The sequence below is a fragment of the Pneumocystis carinii genome, assembly GCF_001477545.1.
Source record: "Pneumocystis carinii B80 chromosome Unknown supercont1.4, whole genome shotgun sequence".
NCBI lineage: Eukaryota > Fungi > Ascomycota > Pneumocystomycetes > Pneumocystales > Pneumocystaceae > Pneumocystis > Pneumocystis carinii.
The window spans coordinates 39,955-61,988 of NW_017264716.1; the positions used below are offsets into that span (position 1 = coordinate 39,955).

Sequence of the window (22,034 nt, forward strand, 5' to 3'; positions counted from 1 at the left end):
TCAACCAAATAATTACATAATTAATATAAAAAACAATAAAATTCTACGTTTAAAATATCTATTAATATGTAATTTAAATTTAGCTCGATTATTTTAATTTTTTAAAACTTGAATTTAAAACAATTATAATATAAATGACATTTCTAAAGCATAACCAGATTATATTTTCATGTTTTATCAATATTTTATTATTATATTTTTTATTAAATATATAAGAATAATTTTTCGTATATATTAATATTATTAATATTTTATATAAGAAATAATACATATTCATTTTTATATGTGAAATATTTTATATAGTTGTATCAATAAATTTTCCTAAAAGCATTTTTGCTTTTTTAATTCTACCTTCTTCTGATTCTTCAGTATCATTAAATTCGACTAAATGTGACACACAAGATAATGATCGCTCCGAAAAATTACACAAATGATGCTTCTAATATCATTAATTTAGTTTCTTATGAATATTTTAAAACCCACATGATTAAAATGCTGACAATTGCTTTTCATTAAATTACTTTTCATAATATTTGATGTCATTTTTTGAAATTCAGTGTTTTTATTCTTATAATTCAAGGGCATATTAATTTTAAATGGTATATATTCACGTTTAGTTTGAGATAATTTTTCACGAGAACGACGTTGTATAAATTTGTCTTTTACTAAAGATCCGGTATGACCTATAATAGCTTTGATTATTTCTATTAAAAATCAATTAAGTTCGAAATCAAAGTTAAAAAGAAAACCTTTTTTAATATGAAGTACTAGATCAAGATATGACCATGTTTTGTTTCTATATTCAATAGTAGGTATACAAAAAACAAAATTATTAAGATCTTCTATATTTTTTTTTCTTGGTCCCTTGAAGCTATTAATTTTTTTAAAAAATATACACTTAATTACCTTATAACTTAAACAAAGTATTAAACTTGGAACTTTAACATAAAGAAGAGTCATATTGTTATTAGCTCTTAGAACCATCTGATTTAGATCATCATTAGGTTTAAAACAAGATTTATTGTTAATTCTATCATTTTTTTCAAAAACATTTGGATCGGCTATTTGGATTTCACTCTTCGACAATTTCAAAGATTCAGCTCCATTAACATCTTCAGAATCATAAAATATTTGAAAACTAGAATTGGATTTAATAGATTCACGAGATAATTTCGACAAACATGAAAATGATTCAATAGGTGATTTAATTGAATTCATAAGTAAAGAAACAGAACTGCTTCTATTACTATAAAATGGATGTGAAATATCTGTTTTATAATAATTTTCAGTGTTTGACATATCTGCATTAATATCCCTCTTCAAAGGACTAGACTTTTCTTGTGCCATAGAATTGACAGCACCTTTACCAGGAAAAACATAATCAAATATTTTTTTACCTACTTCATGTTCTAACTTTATACTAAGGGGGAAAATATTAACTTCAAAATGATCCATTACTGGTATCCCTCCAATAGAATCCAGCATATGCCAATATATTCTTATCATTTTCTTTTTTCTTCCATGTAAAACACTTTTTGATTCACAAAAATAAGGTGATAGTAAATCAGGAAAACAGGTTTTTGGCAACAAATTTATACCTTGAATCGTTTCTATTTCTAAAATATTGAAATTGGAACCATCAAAATTATCTGTTCGTTGATATGTAGCATTAGAAAGACCAAAATCAACGAATGGTTTATTATTTTCTAACAAACCATGCCAAACAACTTCTGATGCTGATAGCAACCACGACATATTTGCTACATTTTTAATAATGTTACCATCATGTTTTTGAGATGCCGCAATTGATTTCATTAAATAGAATAATTCATCTTCACAATCACGAAGCTCAGCTTCTATCTTTATTCCAATTAATCTCTGCTCCATATTGTACTTTTCATAATAAAGTCTATGCCGCGTTTTTATTTCTTCCAAATTTCTTATTTTTTTCTGTAGATTAACAACCATTTCAGCTGTACCAGTTAAATCGCTAAAGTCTACAGCCAACATTAGTTTTTCTAATCTTTTAGATTTTTCTTTTTGCGCTGGTTCAGTATATATCAAAAGATCAGTAACTATTAAAAAAATTATATAATATTGATCAGAATTTGCAGTAAAAATAATTTTTGGAAAATCGACAAATATATTATTAACATATTGCTCGGGTGATTCTATTTTAAAACTTTCAAATAAGTCATTTTTACTATGATTTAATTCATTTTTTTTTAATCGAAGATGATTGTATTTGATAAATCCAAGAGAAGCAGAAGTTTGATCTATTATACGAGTAAATGCCATAGGAGTTCCAGAAAAATCATAAATAGACTCAAGGGGTATCCACGGAGACCAATTTGACTGTAGAGAGCCGTAGTTATTTGCATAAAAAAAGTTAGCAGAATTCTCAATGAAATCATTTTTTTTAGAAACAAAAATTTGAGCATTGTCCATTTTAACAATAAATCTATGTTGCAAAAGACCACTTAGTGTATCATCAACCATATCTTTATCAATTATAGAAAATACTTTTAATTGCATGTTTTGTGCAGTTATAATTGCCACTCCTTGATCATTTTTCTCGCTCTGTAATTGTATTTGAGGTGCAAATAATTTAACAATATAGCTATGTTGACAATCATAATTTTTGGACAAAATATAATCAGAATCATCACGAAAAAAAGGATTGTCTATACTCGAAAATGATTTTTTATTATTCCTCTCATCTTTAAAATCATTATTAGTATCGCTCATTAAACCATCTATTAATTCGTTTATTTCTTGATCATTAAATCCTTGTTTATTAATAATTTTTTCATTCGTCATTATAGATAAATGATTTCCTAATTTCACTTGTTCTTTAATAAGGTCGGTAATGAATTTTACAGCTTTTTGAGACATATAATAAACAAAACCTTCTCTCTGTGTAATTTGATGTATATAGGAAAATAAAATATTCCTAACAGAATTATACCATTTTAATTGAATATTATACACAAAAAAGCGGTTATCAAAGTCGGAAAAATCCTCAGAAATAGTTTCTTTTGACAAAACTCGAAAATTTTCACTAATACAACTTGAAACAAGATGGTTGTCAGTAGACATATCCATTTTACTTGTGAATTTATCATCCTGATCTGCTTTAAGATGTAATAATATAGCATTAATAAAATTGTGCTTATCAAATAACATAGTATTTTCATCCATAATTTTTTTATACTAAATTGATTAATAAATTATAATGTGCTAATTAGATATACTTGAGATTTTAAAATAGTAGCTTTAGATTTTTTAGAAATAACGTTTTCGATACAACTTAACTTGTTCTTATTTTTGTTTATTTGTTTCATAATTTCATTTTGTCGCTTTTGAATAAGCTCAACTTGAATATCATATGGGTCTTATAAAGTTAGCATATTTATATTTATTTAAAAAAAACCTTTCTTATTATTTAATATACAAAAATGTGTATCATCGTTTCCAAATTGATATTTTGATGAGCATATGTTTTCAGGATCTGAGCCATTAGAATGATTATTAGTCCCCCGAAAATAAATAAATTGTGGAATATATGCAAGAGGCAGAATCTGAAAAACTGGTGCACTTTTTAGTGAAATATCTAAATCCAAATCAATAAAATCATCTATATCTATCCATTTCAAATCTTCATTCACAAAAAAATGATTAGAATTATTTTTTTGAAAAATCCTTCTAAAATCATGACTTTTTTGGGAATCATACTCAAATTTATTGAAATCTTCTATATCCACTTCATTAAAACGTGATAATATTAGTTTCAAATCTGTATAAGTAAAATCTATTGTTGCTTTATCAACAATTATATTTTCATTTCTTCTAGTTTTATGCAATTTTTTAAACTGAATATCCTTCTTCTGATGAATATCAAGAGTAAACTTTTCAGTTTTGCCTTTTACGCCTATAGAAGTAAAAGTTTTATCTATCCAATCAACATCTGTTCTATAATTATAAATATGACTTAGAAAAAGTGGAGAAAGTTCCAATTTATAGCTAAAAGTCATTAAATGGCGACTAATTTTTTTCTTCATATGTGGAAATGGAAATAATTTTCCTGATTTGAGAGGAAAAGACATAATCCCACTAAAAAGAGACCACCAATTAAGAAAATGCTGGAATACTTTTGGGGTTAAATGAATAGCATTATAGCTTTTAATTTTTTCATTAAACTTTAAATTTGACAAAGATGCGTCAATAGGGGAAATAATAGACAAAGATCCATGAAGATAATGACTCCTAAATCCTTTAAAAGCATCATATTTCTAAAAAAGTAAGAATAACAAAAATAAAAGAACTCAAATACTTCTTCATTCTCCGAAAGGGCAAACTTAGGAATTCGAAGAATAATTTTATAATGAGGCTTAAAACTGAATATTTTGCATTGATATTTCCCACAACAATTTTGACATGCGTTATCACAATGCCGTTCAAATACCAATCCTGCAGTCCACTTTACTCCTCCTCTTAACTTCATTATAATTTTTTGAAAGTAAATAGTATTCTTTTCATATGTATTATTCGTCAAATTATCATACACAGAAATTATAGTATTTGGCCAATTCATAAGGCTTTGTGCTTGTTTAACAAAATCCGGAATAGCTAGCAAAAATTCATCACTGATAATTACCATAAAATTTCTAGAATCTAAACTACAACCAACATTCCATTCGACATTTCCTCTCCAACATTTTATAAAACCAGCACCATCTCCAGTAATAAGATACGGATCTCTAGAACCTAAATAAGAATAAACAGCTGTCCAAAAATAATAAATTCAAAAATTACCTTTTAATGTTAAATAAACATTACCGCCATTCTTCCATTTAAATTTAAAAGAAGTATGTATAATCAGTCTAATTTTATCCCAAAAGCCCAATTTATCAGAAGGATCTTCAGGAGGTCTTGAAAATGTCCCGAATATACGCATAATATCTTGTATAGCTGGCTGTAATGACATACCCCATGTAATTTGAGTAGGATATAGTGTATTTATACTAATATCAACAACGCCATAAAATTTGACGGGATTTACTGTTCTTGCAACCCTTATATTAAAGGGAGATCCTTTTTTCTCTGATTCATCAGGAATAATACAAACTTCTACATAACGAATTGATTCTTTTCCTGAAAATTGTTCTGCAATTACTAAATCTGATGAAAAGTCCCATGTAGGAGAATTCTGCGGCTGCAATGAATTTGAATCAGGAATATAAATCAAAGGCAAAGGATAATCTCGCAAGCATACTTTTACTTCTGCCATTTTCCAACTTAAATTAAAAGGTATTAAAACAGAAAATTTAGTATCTAGAGGCAATCCCTTGCCTGTATCTCGCAAAAACTGATAAAGATTTTCTATAGGAAATGATGGCTTATCAAAAATAAATTGAACTTTCGAAAATAATATACTTAAAAGAGGTGGCCTGGTAGGAAGAGGCAAAATATTTTCCTGAAAAGTTGATATGCATTCTATATCATCTGATATCCAATGTCTATATCGTATAGAATACAGCTTAGAAGACTGTAAATTATTTACTTTTTGAAATTTTTTAATCCATGAATGAGAATTATATTCTTGAAGTTTTTCATATGCTTGTTCAGCTTTAGAAGGTAAATTAGAAAATTTAGATTCTGAAAGATCTTGAACATCCTTAATATTTTTCATATGACATTCTTGTTTATTATATAATTGTTTTAATTCCGATTTTTCAAATGAAGTTCCCAAAAAATATTCATTTTCGTTATTGGTTTTACTCTGTTCATTATCATTCATTAGTTCTGATTCATCTTTAATTTTTTCAGCCTTAATATCAAAAGTTGTTTCGCGCATAATTCTAGCCTTTTGTTCTATTAATCCTATACGCCAAATAAGTCCTAATCTTGCTTCAAATGGATCATCTTCAATGTCAAAAGATATAATAGAAGATTCTAAGTGAATCTTAGGTATAACTTTTGCCTTCACCGGATGATTTGTTAAAGTAGAGCTATTATAACTTGTAAAAAAACAATAATAAAGTTGTTTTGAACTTTTTATAGTATTTTGTATGCTTTCTACCATTAAATGCAAGACAAATTTATGAGGAATACGAATTCGTATAGCGTCTGTATATAAAACTATTGTTGGCTCATTTTTTTGATCGATTTTAACACGTTTGTAATAGATAGTAAGGGTATTAATATTAACAATCCTATCCCAAAATTCTTGAATAATTGGACTAAGAACATAAAGAACTATATTTCCAGCCTTAAATGATAAAAACTTATCCTTATTGTGTGACATTTCTAGTTTATGTATACTAAGCATTGAAAACTGTTTAGATGGTAGCTCGATTTTGACTTTTACTGACGAAATAGATATATATAGAAATATGTACCCCCATAATAAATTGCTAACTTGTCCATTGTCATCAGCATGACAGCCTTGCGATGTTTTAAAAATATTCTGTTGAAAGAATGTTTTTTCTAAAATTTTTAGAGCAAGAAGAATCGTATAATATTTAAATAAAGAATAAGTTAGAGACAATTGATCTATCTCAATTGTAATCCGTAACAAATGATCTTTATTAGGTTCGGTAACAAATGTTAATCCACATTTTATAACTTCTATAATTGGTTCTTTCATATCCAAAACATTTTCAGCATGCATTGAAAATATTTTGAAACCATTGAGTAACAATGTACCTCTTGAAGAAGGTATTGTATTAAAAACAAATGTATTTAAAATATGTTGGAAATTTGGTGATCTATTTTCCTTATATATAGAGAAAAGTAATTCTTTAGAGCCCATATTTAAAAAACAATATTCCATTTCCCATGAATCTAATCTCAGTAAAATTCCTTTATGATCATGAGTTATTTTAGGTTCATTTCCGAAAAGGTAAATATCTAATTTTGATCCATGAAACTCTATCTTCCTTAACAACAGAGAACACTTATATAGCAAAAAGATATCCAGTAGTCCAGTATTCTTTTCGCCTAAATAATCGTACCTAGTATTTGAAATATTTAGAAATATGTTATTTAAACAATAAATTATTTCGATGTTATTTAAGTTAAAAACCACATTATCATGAAAGATTCCAATAAAGACATTATTGAATGGGAATAAATCAAATTTAAAATGAAGAGTAAAATTCTCTATGGAAAGAATGTTGTATTTCCTTTTAAAAGAAGTATGATAATATAACTTTTGTGAAATAAACAAAATAGAAGTATTAACCGAAAAAAGACGAGATATACCATTACCAGATATGTTAGTCTGAAGATCCATGAATATATTAGATAAACTCAATATAAGTATTGTAGGCTTTTGTTTCAAATTTTCATATAAAGAATTATTAAAAGGAAGCAATATCCGTATTACTGGTTCATAAATAGAAAAATTGAAATTCAATTTGGGTATAAAATCTTCAAATAATTGTATCTTTGAAAATGCTGATGTATTAGTAACATTTTTAGATTCAAATATTGAAACTATTGATAATAATCTCTCAAAACGTAAGTTTATTGATGGCGATGTTATAGCCATATTTGCGATAATATTAGTAAGATTCATTCCCTTTGTAATTATGCTATTATTGACTAAATGGTCAAGAGTAGTTATTTTACATGTAAAAGTGATCATAGGTATCAAGATAAAATCCTTTTCCTGAATCGTTTGTTGAAATATGCTTATCGATAGCGAAATACATGATGCAAGTATCTGATGAGAAGCAGGAACATCAAGAAATTGTCTATAAATATTTGAATTTTCCCCAATATAATGTATATTTATCCCAATTTCCTTCAATTTTAATGATATAAATGAAGTATAGTTTTCAGAACTAGAAGATGTAATAGATTTCTTTATTTTTAAGTTTCCAATATGAAATTGTATTTCATGTATCATATCAAACCAATGCATTTTTTCAACTATGCTCTGTTTTATTTTCGCCGCTGATTCTTTTAATTCATCTTCCACTTTGAAATTATTATTATTCATTTCAGAAACAAATGAGTCGACTTTATCATTAAAAAAACAACTTAAATCACTGTTATCCATAAATTCATCAAGAGGTAATATAAATTTCCCACATTTTAATGAACATTTTACACTCTTTATCATACAATCTAGTTTTCCTTGAACGTTAATCAAAACTTTATCTATTAATTCTGATGACGTCCCTTTTTTTGATATAAAAAGTATAGAATCCACTATATTTATCATTTCAAATGTCTTTTCATCGTATAAAAATTTAGGAAATTTACCACTATAAATTTCTGATGTTGTACCATGATAAAATGCATTATTAAAACATATATTAAATCTACCAATAAAAAATTTTCCATAATCTTCAATATTAATGCTGGTATCCGTTATCACTATATCAATCCAATCCTTAATCTTAAAAATAATTGATGATTTTAAGATTTTAAGCATAAAATAAACACCTTTTTGGGCATATTTCTTAAAAAAATCTAAGGATTTTCTTTTTTTTGAAATTTCTTGGCGTTTTTTGCAAGATTTACATATGTTCATGGAAATCCCTTTAATACAAAAACTAACCCATGTTCTTGTTGCCAATGTTGGTCTATGAAAATGCATCTTAACCGACTCCACATATAAACGACCATATTCCTCATTATAACAAAGCTCAATCCCATGAATAGAAAAATATCCAAAACGCCGTATATGCACTCCTCCAATCCTCTTAATTACTCCCAAAAGTATATGCGTTAAAACAACATAGCTTAAACAAATAATAACAATCCATAAGACTATCTTCTCCACAAATATTTCCATTTAATCCTGTCCTCCTGATAACTCTTATTCATTTAACTATGATTCCTTAATATTTCTGCTACAAAATATGAGGTTTTTATTAGAAATTAGAGTCCTGGATTGGCCTTTTATAAAGGTCATATATTAGCTGCTTATATGCAAGACCGCATACAACCCGTGAATATATATAATTTTTAATAATTAAGAGAATGAATAAAGAAAACATAGTGTTTTGTTTGAATTTACTATAAAACTATATTGTTTTTGCATTAAACGTGTAAAAAATATGAACCCTCATACATTATTAGTGAGGGCAGGGAGAAGGGTCAAATACAAAAATATATAAATATTGATAAACAAATGGAAATTTGTCTTTAAACTAGGAATACATATGCATTGAAAGGCTATTCAAGTGTTTTTTTATTAATTTTCAATATTTCAGCCTTTATTTCATATAAAGCGTGTATATGAACAAAATGAAGCAGCCCATAGTGCTCTATAAGGAGTGATTATTGAGCGGGATGGATCTGGATCAATGTAAATTTAGAAGAATTAAGGCTAAACTATGAATTTATTAATAACTATTGAATATTTAAAAGAACAATCAAGAGATTTTTTAAGAATTTTTAACAGGGCTTAAGTTTTTTAGCAAAATCAACAGGATTTTATTAGAAATATTAGCAAAAACAGATTTTCAGGGCGTTATTTTTAGAAATGTCTTGAAAACAGGTTATTTTTAGAGGAGACGAGGTTAACGATGTTAGTTTTAATCAATAAAAATCTATAAAAAACCAAAAATTTATTAAAAAGCTTAGAAAAAAGTCAAGAAGCATTAAAATTTAGTAGTTAAACAGGTCATTATTAAGAGTCTATATTTAGGGAGAAATGGGTGAGTTATTTTTTTAAGGGTATATTTTTAATATTAATAAACAGGGCCAAAAAAGGTGAGAAATTGATTTAAAGAGGAGCTTTATTTGTGATTTTTCTAATGCAAATGGGTTTAGAATAAGAGAGAGAAATTGAGTTTAAGTGATTTTTTGAGTGGTTCAAACTGGGCAGATGAGATGGAGGATACGCCGATTGCACGTATTTATAATCTAGAAAATATATGTTTATAGAGGAGATTTAATGTGCCTTAGCTTTAGAAGAGAAAGAAACGAAAACAAGTTACTATAGTCGTGATTATAGTAATGGAGGGCCTAAAAAAGATAATGGTATTTCATATAAACATGGTATTTTTTTTGAATTTTTTGGAGTATATGAATATTATTAGATATTTCGTCAAGTAGACAGCAAATACCATTGCCTACGGAACCTCCATATACGGCGCATTTGGGTAATCTTTCTTTTAATATTACAGAGTCAGAAATTTCGGATTTTTTTGGAGAGCCTTTTATTACTAATATAAGACTTATGCGTGATCGAATAGATGATAGGCCTAAAGGGTTCGGATATGTTGAATTTACAGATTTGCAAGCACTTATTAATGCAATATCTTTAAATGGAAAAACATTAAGTGGTAGAGCGATAAAAATTAGTGTTGCAGAACCTCGTATATATTAAAAATCTACTTTTTTTTTTCTTAATTTTTTTTACAAATAATAGCTCGAAAAGGGTATATAGATCGAGATCCTATTGAAGATAGAACAGCAGGGGAATGGAGACGTTCAACATCTCTTCCTCTTTCCGAACCTTCATATGAAAAACGATTTTCATATGAACGAAGAGGTACTCTTGGAAATAACGATAACCCTAGAGATTTTTCAAATTGGAAATCCAAAGGACCATTACAAGATTTACCAGAGTTAGATTCATTTACGAAAAAAAGAAGTTATCTAAGTTCTGATAGAAGGAATGGAGATAAATTTAGAAATTCTGGCTTTGGCGATCGTAGTTATGGAAGTAATAATGTTTCTTGATTTATTTATCAAAGTATCTAATTCCTTTTAGATAATTTTAATAGTACCGCGACGACTAATATAGGTGAACGTCCAAAATTAGTTCTTAAGCCTAGAGGAGAGAAATTGGAAGATCCTCCTCAAACATTAAAACCTTCAACAAAACCTAACCCATTCGGTGATGCGCTTCCTGTTGATTCAGATGCTCGTATTCGAGAAATCGAAGAAAAGGAACAAAAAAGAAAGGAAGAAAGACTGGCATCCGAAGAACAAAAGGGTTTTGGATGGGAAAAAATACCAAAAGAACCTTCCTATAAATCTGATAGGACTGATAAAAAAGAAGCAAATAGAAGAAATCATTCATTAGACTTTAAATGCGATAAAACTGATAAAAATAAAGAACATAAAGGACAAAACAATAAATCACAGTCAATCAATTCCTTAAAACCTACTAATACTACTATTACACTTGAAACTGAAATCAACATAGATGGCTGGTCCACCGTCAACAAGCTATCTAGGAAACGATGATTTCCGTTTCATTCTTTTCATGGGTTTAAAAAACATTAATAAAAATCATTTTTATATATCTTTTAACTTTATTTATATATTTATTTCTGGGTTTAGCCCTATTATACAAGTCACTCGATTTTCTTGCGACTTCACAGCTAACTTCAAAGAAAATGGTTTCTTCAAAAACACACTTGGTTATTGTGAAAAAGCGAAGGAAACGCTTTACAAGGCATCAGTCAGGTATATTTCATATATTTTATTTTTTTTTTTTCCATGAGAATTAGGCTGATATTTTATTTTTCTAGATAAATATAAATGTATCTCACCATCATGGAGGAAACCTAAAGGTATTGATAATAGAGGTAATATTGATTATAAGTACGTTTGATATGGTTATGGATATTTTATAGTTCGACGTCGTTTTAAAGGACAAATACCTATGCCTAATATTGGATATGGATCAGATAGAAGAACTCGTCATATGCGGTAAATAAAACAGAATATAAATTAAGGCTTTTAATGCTTTAGACCTAATGGTTATTATACGTTTCTTATTAGGAATGAATCTGATATTGATCTTTTATTGATGCATAATGATACATATATTGGAGAAATTGCGTCGAATATTTCATCTAAGAAAAGGATAAATATTGTTGAAAAAGCTAGAAAACTGGGTGTAAGATTAACTAATGGTTTTTCGCGTGTCAAATCTCAGGAATAAATATATAAATTTTGTTATTTTATAAAATCAAGAAATTATATAATAAATGAGAATTGATATTAGTACATGATTTATTAATGTATTAAATCCATGTAATCATGATAATGTATAATATTTTATATAAATTTATACATGAAACTCTTTAAATACAAGTATCTTAAATATTTTCTATAATTTTTATAATAAGCGATTGATTTTTAAATAGAATATATTATATTTGATAGATATTTAAGAATATCAAAGACATTATTTCCTTGGAATTGTTTGAAAAAGGAATAGAATTATAATTAGTATAAATTTATTTTATACTACCTAAATGCTGGTATTTCTTATAAAATTTTAACAATCTAATCACAATGCAAAATACAAAAAATACATATATTATATACATAGAATTATCATTTAATTATGATTATAATGAACATAGACATTATTCAGCCCAACCCCATTCCCAACGTTTTCCTTCATTCCAACCTCTGATATTTTCTGCTTCATCATTCTGACCTTGTCTCCAAATTCTACAGCTAGTATCATCACTAATACTCGCAATACAATCATCATAGCTCCATGATATTCCAGTAATTTCTTTTTCACAGCCAGAAACTAATGCAACGCCAATATTTTTATTTTCAGTCATGCTAGTCGTATCTGCTATTATAACCTGACTATTACTACTTCCACATCCTAAAAATTGCCCGTCTTTTGAACATGAAATCTTAACGAAAAATGACTTTACCATAAGCTGTGGATGCGTAAAACTGCCAATGGGTTCTTCAGGATGTGTTGATGAATATGCATATATATAATTATCTCTACTAAGTCCGTAAAATCTTGATCCAGATGAAGGCATAGCAAGTGATGTAATACCATGATCCCTCTTATTTTTTATACTAACAGCAGGCTTTGATTCGTAAAGTTTTATAAATTTTTGAGAATAAAACCGAATATCCCAAATATTAATAAAACTAAACAATATTAACGAGTAATAAAACACTTTAATTAAAAACCTATTAGCATCACATGCACTTGCCAAAAGATTTTTCCTATGAAGCCATTGTATAGAAGTTATAGAATTGCTTATAGGCATCAATTTAGATCTTCTAGAATGTTGTTTTATTTTTCCATGTGCATTTAGAATAGAAACAACTGGCATTTGTGCTGATCCAAAAAAATCAATTCAATTTTAAAAATCTAAAATGATTACCTGAAGATTCCACTCCGTGTGATCGAAGATCCCAAATCAATATCTTTCCATTACGAGAACAGGTCGCCAAAATATCTAAGAAACATAAGACTTAAATATTGATAAAAAATAATTTACTAGGATCATCTTTTTGAAATGACACTTGTTTTAAAGTACTAGAAATACATTTAGAAAGAATTGCAACAAATTTCTGGCTAGATATATCAAGTACACGAGCAGTCTGATCTCCTGATGACGATGCCTATAAAATTTAGAATTATACACAAACAATTCTACAATTCTACCAAAAGTTTGTCATCATAAGACCATGAAATATCAAATATAGCGTTATCATGACATTTTAGTTTTAAAAACTCATCTAAACCATTTATTAATCAAATCTTCGATCGACACACACGTTACAACCAATTCGCTTCTCTTTTTTCGCCGTATCAATAAAATGTATATATCCCGATTCATCCGAAACCCCCAAAACAGAATGATCTACCCATATAAACACCTTTTCTCCATAAAATCTCACATACTATTTGAAAATGATACTGCAAACGGAACATCTAATGTATCTTCGTTCTCAATCAAAAAACGATCAAACGGACGACTATAAAACGATCTCATCAACTTTCTCCTGACTATTAAACAATTAAAAACTCATTCTTCTCCCTGCAATTCCTTCACTTGGTACTGATAAATCATAAACACTCTTTCCCGACAAATTCCTCTCCAAAACTGACAATGGAAACTTATATAATACAGATCCTCCTGAATGACGTTTTACGCTCATTTCCACTCAGTTTCATGTCAAAATAGACGATTCTCTATCTTTAATCTCTTATTCTCGCTATTTCTCTTGTTTTTGGCCGTTTTTCTCCGTTCAAAAAACCACAAAACTCAATTAACACCGCTCAATTCAAAAATATTACTTACGTCTTCGTTTTCTCCCGTTTTCTATCGCTATTTTCCTAAAAATCCCTCTCAATCATATACAATAATGGTGGTCAACAACACGACGTTCAAGCACGTTTATATATTAACGTGGAGATCAATCACGTGACTCGGCGAACCTCATCAAAAATTGATATTCAGCGGGAGAAAAAAAAGGCGAAAAAAGACGGTTTATTTGTGGAAAAATGAGGTTAAAAAGTACACAGAACGTTAGAAAAAGGAAAAGATATAAAAGTAGGTTTTTTTCCGGTTTTTTTTTGTCAATTGGCGGCGGAAATCGGGAAGTTTTTTTTTTTAGCAGAATATGTTGATTAAAATTAGAGTTATTAAAGGAATTGAACCATCTTCTATTGAAATATAATATTTCAGATAAGATAAAACTTGAGGAGTTTTCTGTTTGTCATATGATTCGGTTATATGAGGCTCTTTATCATACGAAATTTCCGTTTGCTGATGAGAAGAATGAATCGAGGAAAACACAGGTTAAATACGTTAAATTCCTTCTTGGAACTATTTCACATGAGTCATTGAGGATAGATCTTAGTTATATTGACCCGGTTTTGGTGATTAAACGAGATATGAAGTCTATGATGAATATTGTAGAAATACTTGTGATAGCAGGACATTTGCAGCGTTTGAAGGAGAGAATTGCAGCTAAACAGGATGTAAATGTTGAGGACGAGGGCTCGGGAGAGAGTGATTCATTTATTTCGGATGAAATATTGGATTGCGAAGAAGAAGAAGAGAAGGAGGAAGAAGAAGAAGAGAAGGAGGAGGAGGAAGAAGAAGATTTAGAAAATAATGAGGGATCTGTTTGTAATTGTTTAAAAGAATCGCAAGATGTAGTCCATACGCCAAATTCTTTAGTTTCATCTGGATCAGTTATGTCTTATTTTACGAATCGTGCAAATAAGGTATTTAATAGGATTCGTTCTTTAAATCTAGATACAACACAGCCTAAATGTGTCAATGAAACATTTAAAAGGAATTTAAAAGAAAACACAAAGGATCAAAAAAAGCAGGGGATCATTAAAAATAAAAATCATAAAAAAAATAAAATATCTAAACATTGTCGATCTATTGGAACACAAACATTATTACCTTATTTTTCTGAAACACCGAATTCTCAAATTTCACCACTATCATCATCACCAGATGAATCATATCAATGTTCTTCTAAAATAAGAACATGTTCTATAAAAAAAATGATGCAAAAAGTTTCATTAAATACATGGGAATCTCAAACTTCAGAAGATGAATCGTTAGAGTTTGATCTTTCCGGCAAAGAAAATATAAAAACATCTATAAATAAAGAAATAACAGACATACATAATTTTCAACAAGGATCTTTAAAAAGAAACGAATATTATAATCAACCTTTGAATGATAAAATAATACCAAATAATAACGAAAATATGCATTATCATCTTCTTCATACTTCACATAAAGTTACACCATTACGTCTTAGGCAAAATATATCGCAGGAATCCTCGCCTAATAGTGATTCTACAAATATAGAATTTTTTAAACAAAAATTTCATAAAGGAATATTGACAACAGATTCACCATATACATTGTATTTACGAAAACGAAGAAAAAATGCTTTAAATGCATTATACGCACAACGTTCTTGTTTAGAACAGAATTTAAAATTATCTAACAAAAATAACAGAAAAATATCTGCTAATCATTCAAAAACAAAAATAAAAAATATTCCTCATAGAGAATTATATAATCGACCTTTAAGCGATATTTCATTCTATTCTCCATCAGAACTTAAATCTCAAACATCTTTTTTTTCTAATTATGATAATTCTATTACGGATCTTGAAAAACAGCTTCAATCTACTAAAAAACTTTATTCTAAAGAATCATAAATTCTATTAAGGCATTTCTTGGTAATATTTACATTTATTATATATTTTTACATTTATATACCATTTTACATTATACCAAGATAGCTACGGCCATACCTCAGAGAATATACCGTATCCCGTCCGATCTGCGAAGTCAAGCTCTGAAGGGCGTCGTCAGTACTATAGTGGGTGACCATATGGGAATACGACGTGCTGTAGCTTTTCTCAACATTATAAATATTGATTTTTTATATTTTAATTAAATCTTTTAAATTTCATTTAAATTTTTTAAATTTTTATTAATTATGATATAATAAAAGTCTATATACATTATAAATATTAAAAATTTATTTAAAATTTGAAACATATTCAATAGCACGTTGCTTTACATTTTCAACACTTTCATCAGTACCATGATTTTTTTCATATATAATCCACTTTTTAAAAAAGAAACTTGCTTTTTTACTTGAAATTTTTACAGACAAAATCCTCTGAAATAGTTTTCTAACATTATCTTGTTGACCATATTTAATTTCATAATCCAAAAAAACAGACCATAAATCAGTAAATTTAGGATAATTACTTATAAGATTTTCAAAAAGTGTTCTACCTCTTTCTGGATCACCATATTTAAATTCTAATTGTGCAAACTTGCTTTTAGCTTTAAGAACTATATATATATTAGTAAATACTAAAATGAATAAATTAATTACAATCTGATTCTGGTAAACTTTTGAAGCTAAGAGAAAATAATTCTCTTGAAGCATCATGATTATTATTTTCCATTAAAAATGAAGCATAATTTACCCATACATCAAGAGACTTGTTAAACTTTTTGATCATGAGTTGAAACAATTCATTTGCTTTCTAAAATTTTAAATCAATTTTCTCATAATTAAGAATTGTATAAATACCTCAATTTTTTTTGATCGTATAAATATGCTGCACAAGTTTTCCATTATAAACTTTGGATCATTGAATTGACATGCCTTTTTAAAGATATCATTAAGAGATTCTTCAGTACCAAAAGTATTTTCTAAATTCATAAGAGCAATCCAAATATTAGATTTCTCTTTCTCATTTCGATAATTTATAGACTTAAGAGCACGTTCACCAATTTCTCTTGCTTTATCAAACTCAGAAAGTTCTACATGAAATGCCATAAATTTAATCCAAATATATGAAGAATCTGGAGAGCCTAACAAAAGACGTTCAAAATCTATAGGAGCCTTGGGTTCCGATTCATTAAGAATAGCAGTTTTATCCTCTGAAAAATCAATACCCTTATCTCTTTTTTTTGATAAAACATGATTGTTTGTAATTTCTTGCGTAGCAATTATGTTATTATTATCAAACCCAGCATTTCCTGTCCAATCAAATTTTCCAATAGATAAACCATCAATAAAATCATCCATTTCTTCTATTTGAATATTAGAATCTCCATTTTGCATTTGATTGTTATTTGATATAACAGATGAATTATTAGTATTTTCTGTTAATTCCTATAAATCTATTAGTATTGAAGATCTTTCAAAAAAGAATTATAAACATTATCAGGAATTTCTTCAACTTTATCATCAGACGATTCTGATGATGATTCTGTCGTTTCTGTCTCATCAAAAAAATGTTGCTTTGTTCCAAGATAAGAACTTTTAAGAGTCAATGAAATCCGACGTTTTTCATAATCAACATCTAATACATATGATTTTAACATATCTCCCTCAACATATATTTTATTAATATCTTTTACTTTAGAATCAGCAATCTTCATTGATGTTATAATATGAAAAAATTAATAAGTAAAGTTTACCTGAGATATATGACATAATCCACTAACGTTATTATAACCTACAAGATTTATATATATCCCAAAATCTGTAATTTTTCTAACAACACCTTCAATTATCTGTCCTTTAGAAACTTCTGAAAATTCTAATAAAGGTTCTAATGATTTTAATTTACTTTTTTTTAGAGTCATTTCAATTCTTTTATTCTCATCTATTGAAATAATTTTTCCTTCAATAAGATCATACAAATGGAAATTTGACTTCCAATCCTGAATAAATTGATCCGATATTTCATCAATTCTAACTCTACCAACAAGATTTCTACTCAGACTTATAAATAATCCTTTTTCAGCAATATTCTTAATAAAACCCCGAAAAAGTGCACCAATTTTAAGATCTTCTAGTGAAATGATTTCTGGATCACGTTGTTTAAATGTTGATGATATAACTCGAGAATTTCTTGATGAGAATGCAATATTTTTATTATGAATATCCACATCTAAAACATAAACTTTAATAATTTGATTCTTCTGGTATTTCTTAGTTAAATCCGTACTATATTCATCATCAATGTCAGTTAAATAGATTTTTCCTATAACGTTTTCACTAATTTGAACTATAAAGCCTGTTTCTATTGTCTTTATGATTTTACCAGGAATTATAGAGCCAATTATCACAGAATTATAGTCATATATATAATCTGAATTTAACGCTCGAATTGATAAACCTAGATAATTCATTTCAGTATTAGATTTGACAACCTTGCAACGAATTGCTGAACCAATGTGTATATGTTTTGGAATATTTTGAAGAATATCAATATTATCACTAATATCTAATATATTTATTCTTCCTCTAATATTAGGTGATATGTTAACCCATATACAATCCCGAAATATATTATTTACAAATGCAAGATGCACTGAACCGATGTTAATATCATTTAAAGATAATAAAGGATTTGTTTTTTCTTTTAAATCACTTGGTCTTGCTGTAAGTTCAAATATTTTATGAATATTTGAAGATCGATGAGTAATAGCTAAAAAGCGATGATTTCGTATGTCATGATATCCAATTACTTTCGCATCAATTTTTTCATTAACCTTAAATTTTTTAAAAGGATTTTGAGGATCATCAATTTCTTCGTAAGAATCAAATACTTGAGTTATATCAATTCGTCCATGATATTTTCCAAATATTTCAACGTTAAGTTGAGTTTCTTTAACAGAAATTATTTTAACTTGAATTATTTTTTCAATAATATCATCTAAATTTAAATTTGATTTAAAATCTTGTATAGTTAGCTTTTGAGGTGCATTCTTTGAAATATCTATCTGTCCTATTGAAAGTTGTAATCTTTCTTTTTCTAAATCAATATCCATTACTGTACATGATATAGTTTGGTTTAAAAAAAATGTTAAATTTAAATTAACTAAATATTGATCTGATATATTCTAGAAATAAGTTATATTTGAATGATAAATATTAATTAAAAATACTTGTTTTAGTGCAAGACCTGTCAAATTACCAAGAAATCCTACAAAAACCCCGTAATCTTGTATACTTTTTATATATCCAGAAAGACAAGAACCAACTTTTACTTGAGACAACATTGATGGGAAATTTCCCTTTTCTAATAATTCAATAAAACTCGACTTAATACTAAGAGTTATAACTCGTTGACTTTCTTTTTTATTTAAAACAATTAACTTTTTTAAATGGGTTCCATGATTCATTTTTGAAATTAACACTTTACATTTATCAAGAGTTTCATCAGAAACATGTCCTAATTCAATAATTCCAGTTAAAAGACTCGAATCTATAGAAACAACAACAATATCATTAGAATTATTTATAACAGTACCAGATACAAATGATCCTATTTCCAATTTATTAAACTTCTCTGATTTATCTTTATCCCATAATGCTGGATCTCTACAGCTTACTTTTATTTTTTGTGAATCGATATCTACAGAAACAATATATACATTAACTGTCTGCCCAATCTTGAAATGCTCTCGTGGATCACTAATATACACTTCACTCATTTCAGAAACAGGAAGAAATGACTTAATTCCATTATAGAATTCTACAATAGCACCATTATCCAATATATTTTGTAAAACGCCAGTGGTTTTTGTATTAATTTTTATATCATTATAATTAGTTATTTCTGGATATTTAGTATTAATTAAAGACTTTTTTAATGTCAATATTAATTTTCTTTTTTCTATATCTTTCCTAAGTACCTATATTTAATGAATAAAAATGATTTGAAACTTTAAGAAATAAATTTACTTTACATAAAACATTATCACCTTCTTTAAATTTTCTTTCTGGATGAAGTAAAAAAACATCAGATATATGTGAAGTAGGAACAATTCCAGTAATTCCTTCTGTAATATGTATTAAAATTCCCTGAGGTATAATTTTCCCAACAGTCCCAGATACTAACTCTGCAATATTGAAATCTTCAAGTCTTAAATGAGATTGATTATATATACTGCTTTGCATAGATAATATATAAATGCTATCAATGTTTGAAAATCCTATTACTCTTGCCTGATGAGAGGAACCAATCTTATAATTGCCTGTTATAGGTGATATAGATTTTACTTCATTGTCTGATAAACGAGATATCTTAAAGTTTTAGCAATAATTTTCTTAAAAAAAAGGAAAATATACATGAACAAATCCAAGTATATTTTTAAATCCGATATCACAAAATACACCTATTCCAGGTTCAGTTTTTCTAATAATCGCATTTTCTATCTTAAATCCTATTGGAATAGAAGACAATGGATCAATCTCTAATTGTTTTTCTTGAATAATGGTTGAAAAATTTACTATATGATCAAGAAGAGATATAGCAACTTTTTTAGGTTCAGAGTCAATAAAATTAAAAATAATTCTTGCTTTAACCTATAATATAATCAGAATTTCATGTTTTTTTTCAGAAATAAGAAATTATAAAATACAATTTTCCCAACTTCATATTTGGTATGTATATTAGATAAAACATCTCCAGAATGAAATATATCTGCAGTAGCATTTAGAAGACCCATAATTTTTCCACAAATACCATGAGGATAGATCTTTGAAATCATAACCTTTACAAGATTTCCTGGAGAAAAAACAGTGATATCAGATGCCTTTGATATTGGTGTTTTTGCTATTTTAGAAAGATCAGTAGACAATTGAACAATACGTCCTTGTGACACATTTTTCATCATATAACATAAAAGAACCTGTCCTTCATATAATTCAGAATATTGTGTATTTTCTTTCTTAATAAATCCAGAAATTCCTTTGATACCGATATCTACTATATACCCATGATCTTCAATACTAACAATTGAAGCTTGCAGAACTAAGGGACCACTTAATGAATCAACATTTAAGTTTCCATTTGTATATACTGGGTCAAGATTTAGTTCTATTTTCTTTTTTTGCTTAACATCTTTTAATGTTATCGAATTGTTTTCCGGCCATTCTGTAGCAGATGTAGCAATAACATATACCTTAACCCACTGACCCTTATGAAACAATCTCTCTAACGATAATATATTATCTACATCATTCTCAATTGATTTTTTAAGATATGTCGAAAATGTTTTTGATATATTTTCTACAGAAACATATCCAACCAGATTATTAGGAAGAGAAACAGTAAGTACTGATGATTCTACTCTTTCAATTTGCCCTAATATAATCATACCTTTTGCAATTGTCTAATTATTTTTAAATATTTGTTAAAAAATCATTCAAAATTACTTTAAATGTAAGACTTTCAATCTTCAAATTCTCATACACAATATTATCCCCAATATTCACTGTTTTTAATCGTCTTTTCCTTGTATTATCTGCTTTTGTTCTTTTTATATGGGTTTCTTCCTATTAAAAATTAATTTTTCATATTTTACCAAAAAAAAGGCAGATTTAACATCAAAAAGAGCCCCTCTTTTAATACCCCCGCTATAATCATCTATTTCAGTAGTATTTAAGTCATTTCCACCCCTTGGGAAATCCTTATCTGCTTTTAACGACAATTCAGATTGATATATTTTGTTTTCTTTATGATTCTTATTAAAATCTTCCTTTATATAAGAAATATTCCTTTATTTATTCTTAATTACCATGGGATTCTCTATTTTTTATGTTATTTAAGGTGCTTTTTGATCTATTTTCTTTAGATCTTTGCATTTTATAGCTTTAAAAGATAAAATTAAGATTTAAACGATTTTATATTAAAAATAGTTAAATATTATTTAAGAATAGTTTAATAAATTAAACAAAAAATATGTTTAAATATATTTTTATTTTAA

At 27.5% G+C, this 22,034-nt stretch overlaps 6 protein-coding genes and 1 non-coding gene across 7 annotated transcripts; 4 read left to right on the forward strand and 3 right to left on the reverse strand.

The window, feature by feature from the left end:
* Window positions 1-251: 251 nt before the first annotated feature.
* T552_00867 (hypothetical protein) lies at window positions 252-8,854 on the reverse strand. Its single transcript, XM_018369464.1, has 8 exons — window positions 4,816-8,854; window positions 4,334-4,767; window positions 3,434-4,292; window positions 3,255-3,394; window positions 907-3,213; window positions 750-864; window positions 484-704; window positions 252-439 (listed from the first exon to the last, which is right to left on the reverse strand). Exons 1-8 carry the CDS (start codon window positions 8,807-8,809, stop codon window positions 296-298), a joined length of 8,214 nt encoding a protein of 2,737 aa, XP_018226646.1. The 5' UTR covers window positions 8,810-8,854; the 3' UTR covers window positions 252-295.
* Window positions 8,855-9,852: 998 nt separating this feature from the next.
* T552_00868 (hypothetical protein) lies at window positions 9,853-11,217 on the forward strand (the record flags this gene model as incomplete). The annotated part of the gene is made up of 5 exons (XM_018369465.1): window positions 9,853-9,874; window positions 9,928-10,020; window positions 10,062-10,340; window positions 10,394-10,690; window positions 10,739-11,217. The coding sequence occupies 5 exons, from the start codon at window positions 9,853-9,855 to the stop codon at window positions 11,215-11,217; spliced, it is 1,170 nt and encodes a 389-aa protein (XP_018226647.1).
* A 106-nt stretch (window positions 11,218-11,323) lies between these two features.
* Window positions 11,324-11,966, forward strand: T552_00869 (hypothetical protein). Its single transcript, XM_018369466.1, has 4 exons — window positions 11,324-11,439; window positions 11,505-11,561; window positions 11,610-11,685; window positions 11,728-11,966. Exons 1-4 carry the CDS (start codon window positions 11,370-11,372, stop codon window positions 11,918-11,920), a joined length of 396 nt encoding a protein of 131 aa, XP_018226648.1. The 5' UTR covers window positions 11,324-11,369; the 3' UTR covers window positions 11,921-11,966.
* Window positions 11,967-12,305: 339 nt separating this feature from the next.
* Window positions 12,306-13,951, reverse strand: T552_00870 (hypothetical protein). Its single transcript, XM_018369467.1, has 8 exons — window positions 13,800-13,951; window positions 13,649-13,753; window positions 13,530-13,607; window positions 13,409-13,482; window positions 13,242-13,365; window positions 13,125-13,199; window positions 12,928-13,078; window positions 12,306-12,885 (listed from the first exon to the last, which is right to left on the reverse strand). The coding sequence occupies exons 1-8, from the start codon at window positions 13,903-13,905 to the stop codon at window positions 12,351-12,353; spliced, it is 1,248 nt and encodes a 415-aa protein (XP_018226649.1). The 5' UTR covers window positions 13,906-13,951; the 3' UTR covers window positions 12,306-12,350.
* Window positions 13,952-14,205: 254 nt separating this feature from the next.
* Window positions 14,206-15,982, forward strand: T552_00871 (hypothetical protein). The gene is made up of 2 exons (XM_018369468.1): window positions 14,206-14,300; window positions 14,388-15,982. Exons 1-2 carry the CDS (start codon window positions 14,252-14,254, stop codon window positions 15,941-15,943), a joined length of 1,605 nt encoding a protein of 534 aa, XP_018226650.1. The 5' UTR covers window positions 14,206-14,251; the 3' UTR covers window positions 15,944-15,982.
* A 47-nt stretch (window positions 15,983-16,029) lies between these two features.
* Window positions 16,030-16,144, forward strand: T552_05013. Its single transcript, XR_001936348.1, has one exon. It is a non-coding gene; the product is annotated as a 5S ribosomal RNA (ribosomal RNA).
* A 91-nt stretch (window positions 16,145-16,235) lies between these two features.
* T552_00873 (hypothetical protein) lies at window positions 16,236-21,932 on the reverse strand. The gene is made up of 12 exons (XM_018369469.1): window positions 21,846-21,932; window positions 21,654-21,802; window positions 21,484-21,603; window positions 20,688-21,440; window positions 20,395-20,631; window positions 20,008-20,349; window positions 19,209-19,958; window positions 17,733-19,163; window positions 17,472-17,687; window positions 16,837-17,424; window positions 16,636-16,789; window positions 16,236-16,592 (listed from the first exon to the last, which is right to left on the reverse strand). Exons 1-12 carry the CDS (start codon window positions 21,910-21,912, stop codon window positions 16,270-16,272), a joined length of 5,130 nt encoding a protein of 1,709 aa, XP_018226651.1. The 5' UTR covers window positions 21,913-21,932; the 3' UTR covers window positions 16,236-16,269.
* Window positions 21,933-22,034: the final 102 nt, after the last annotated feature.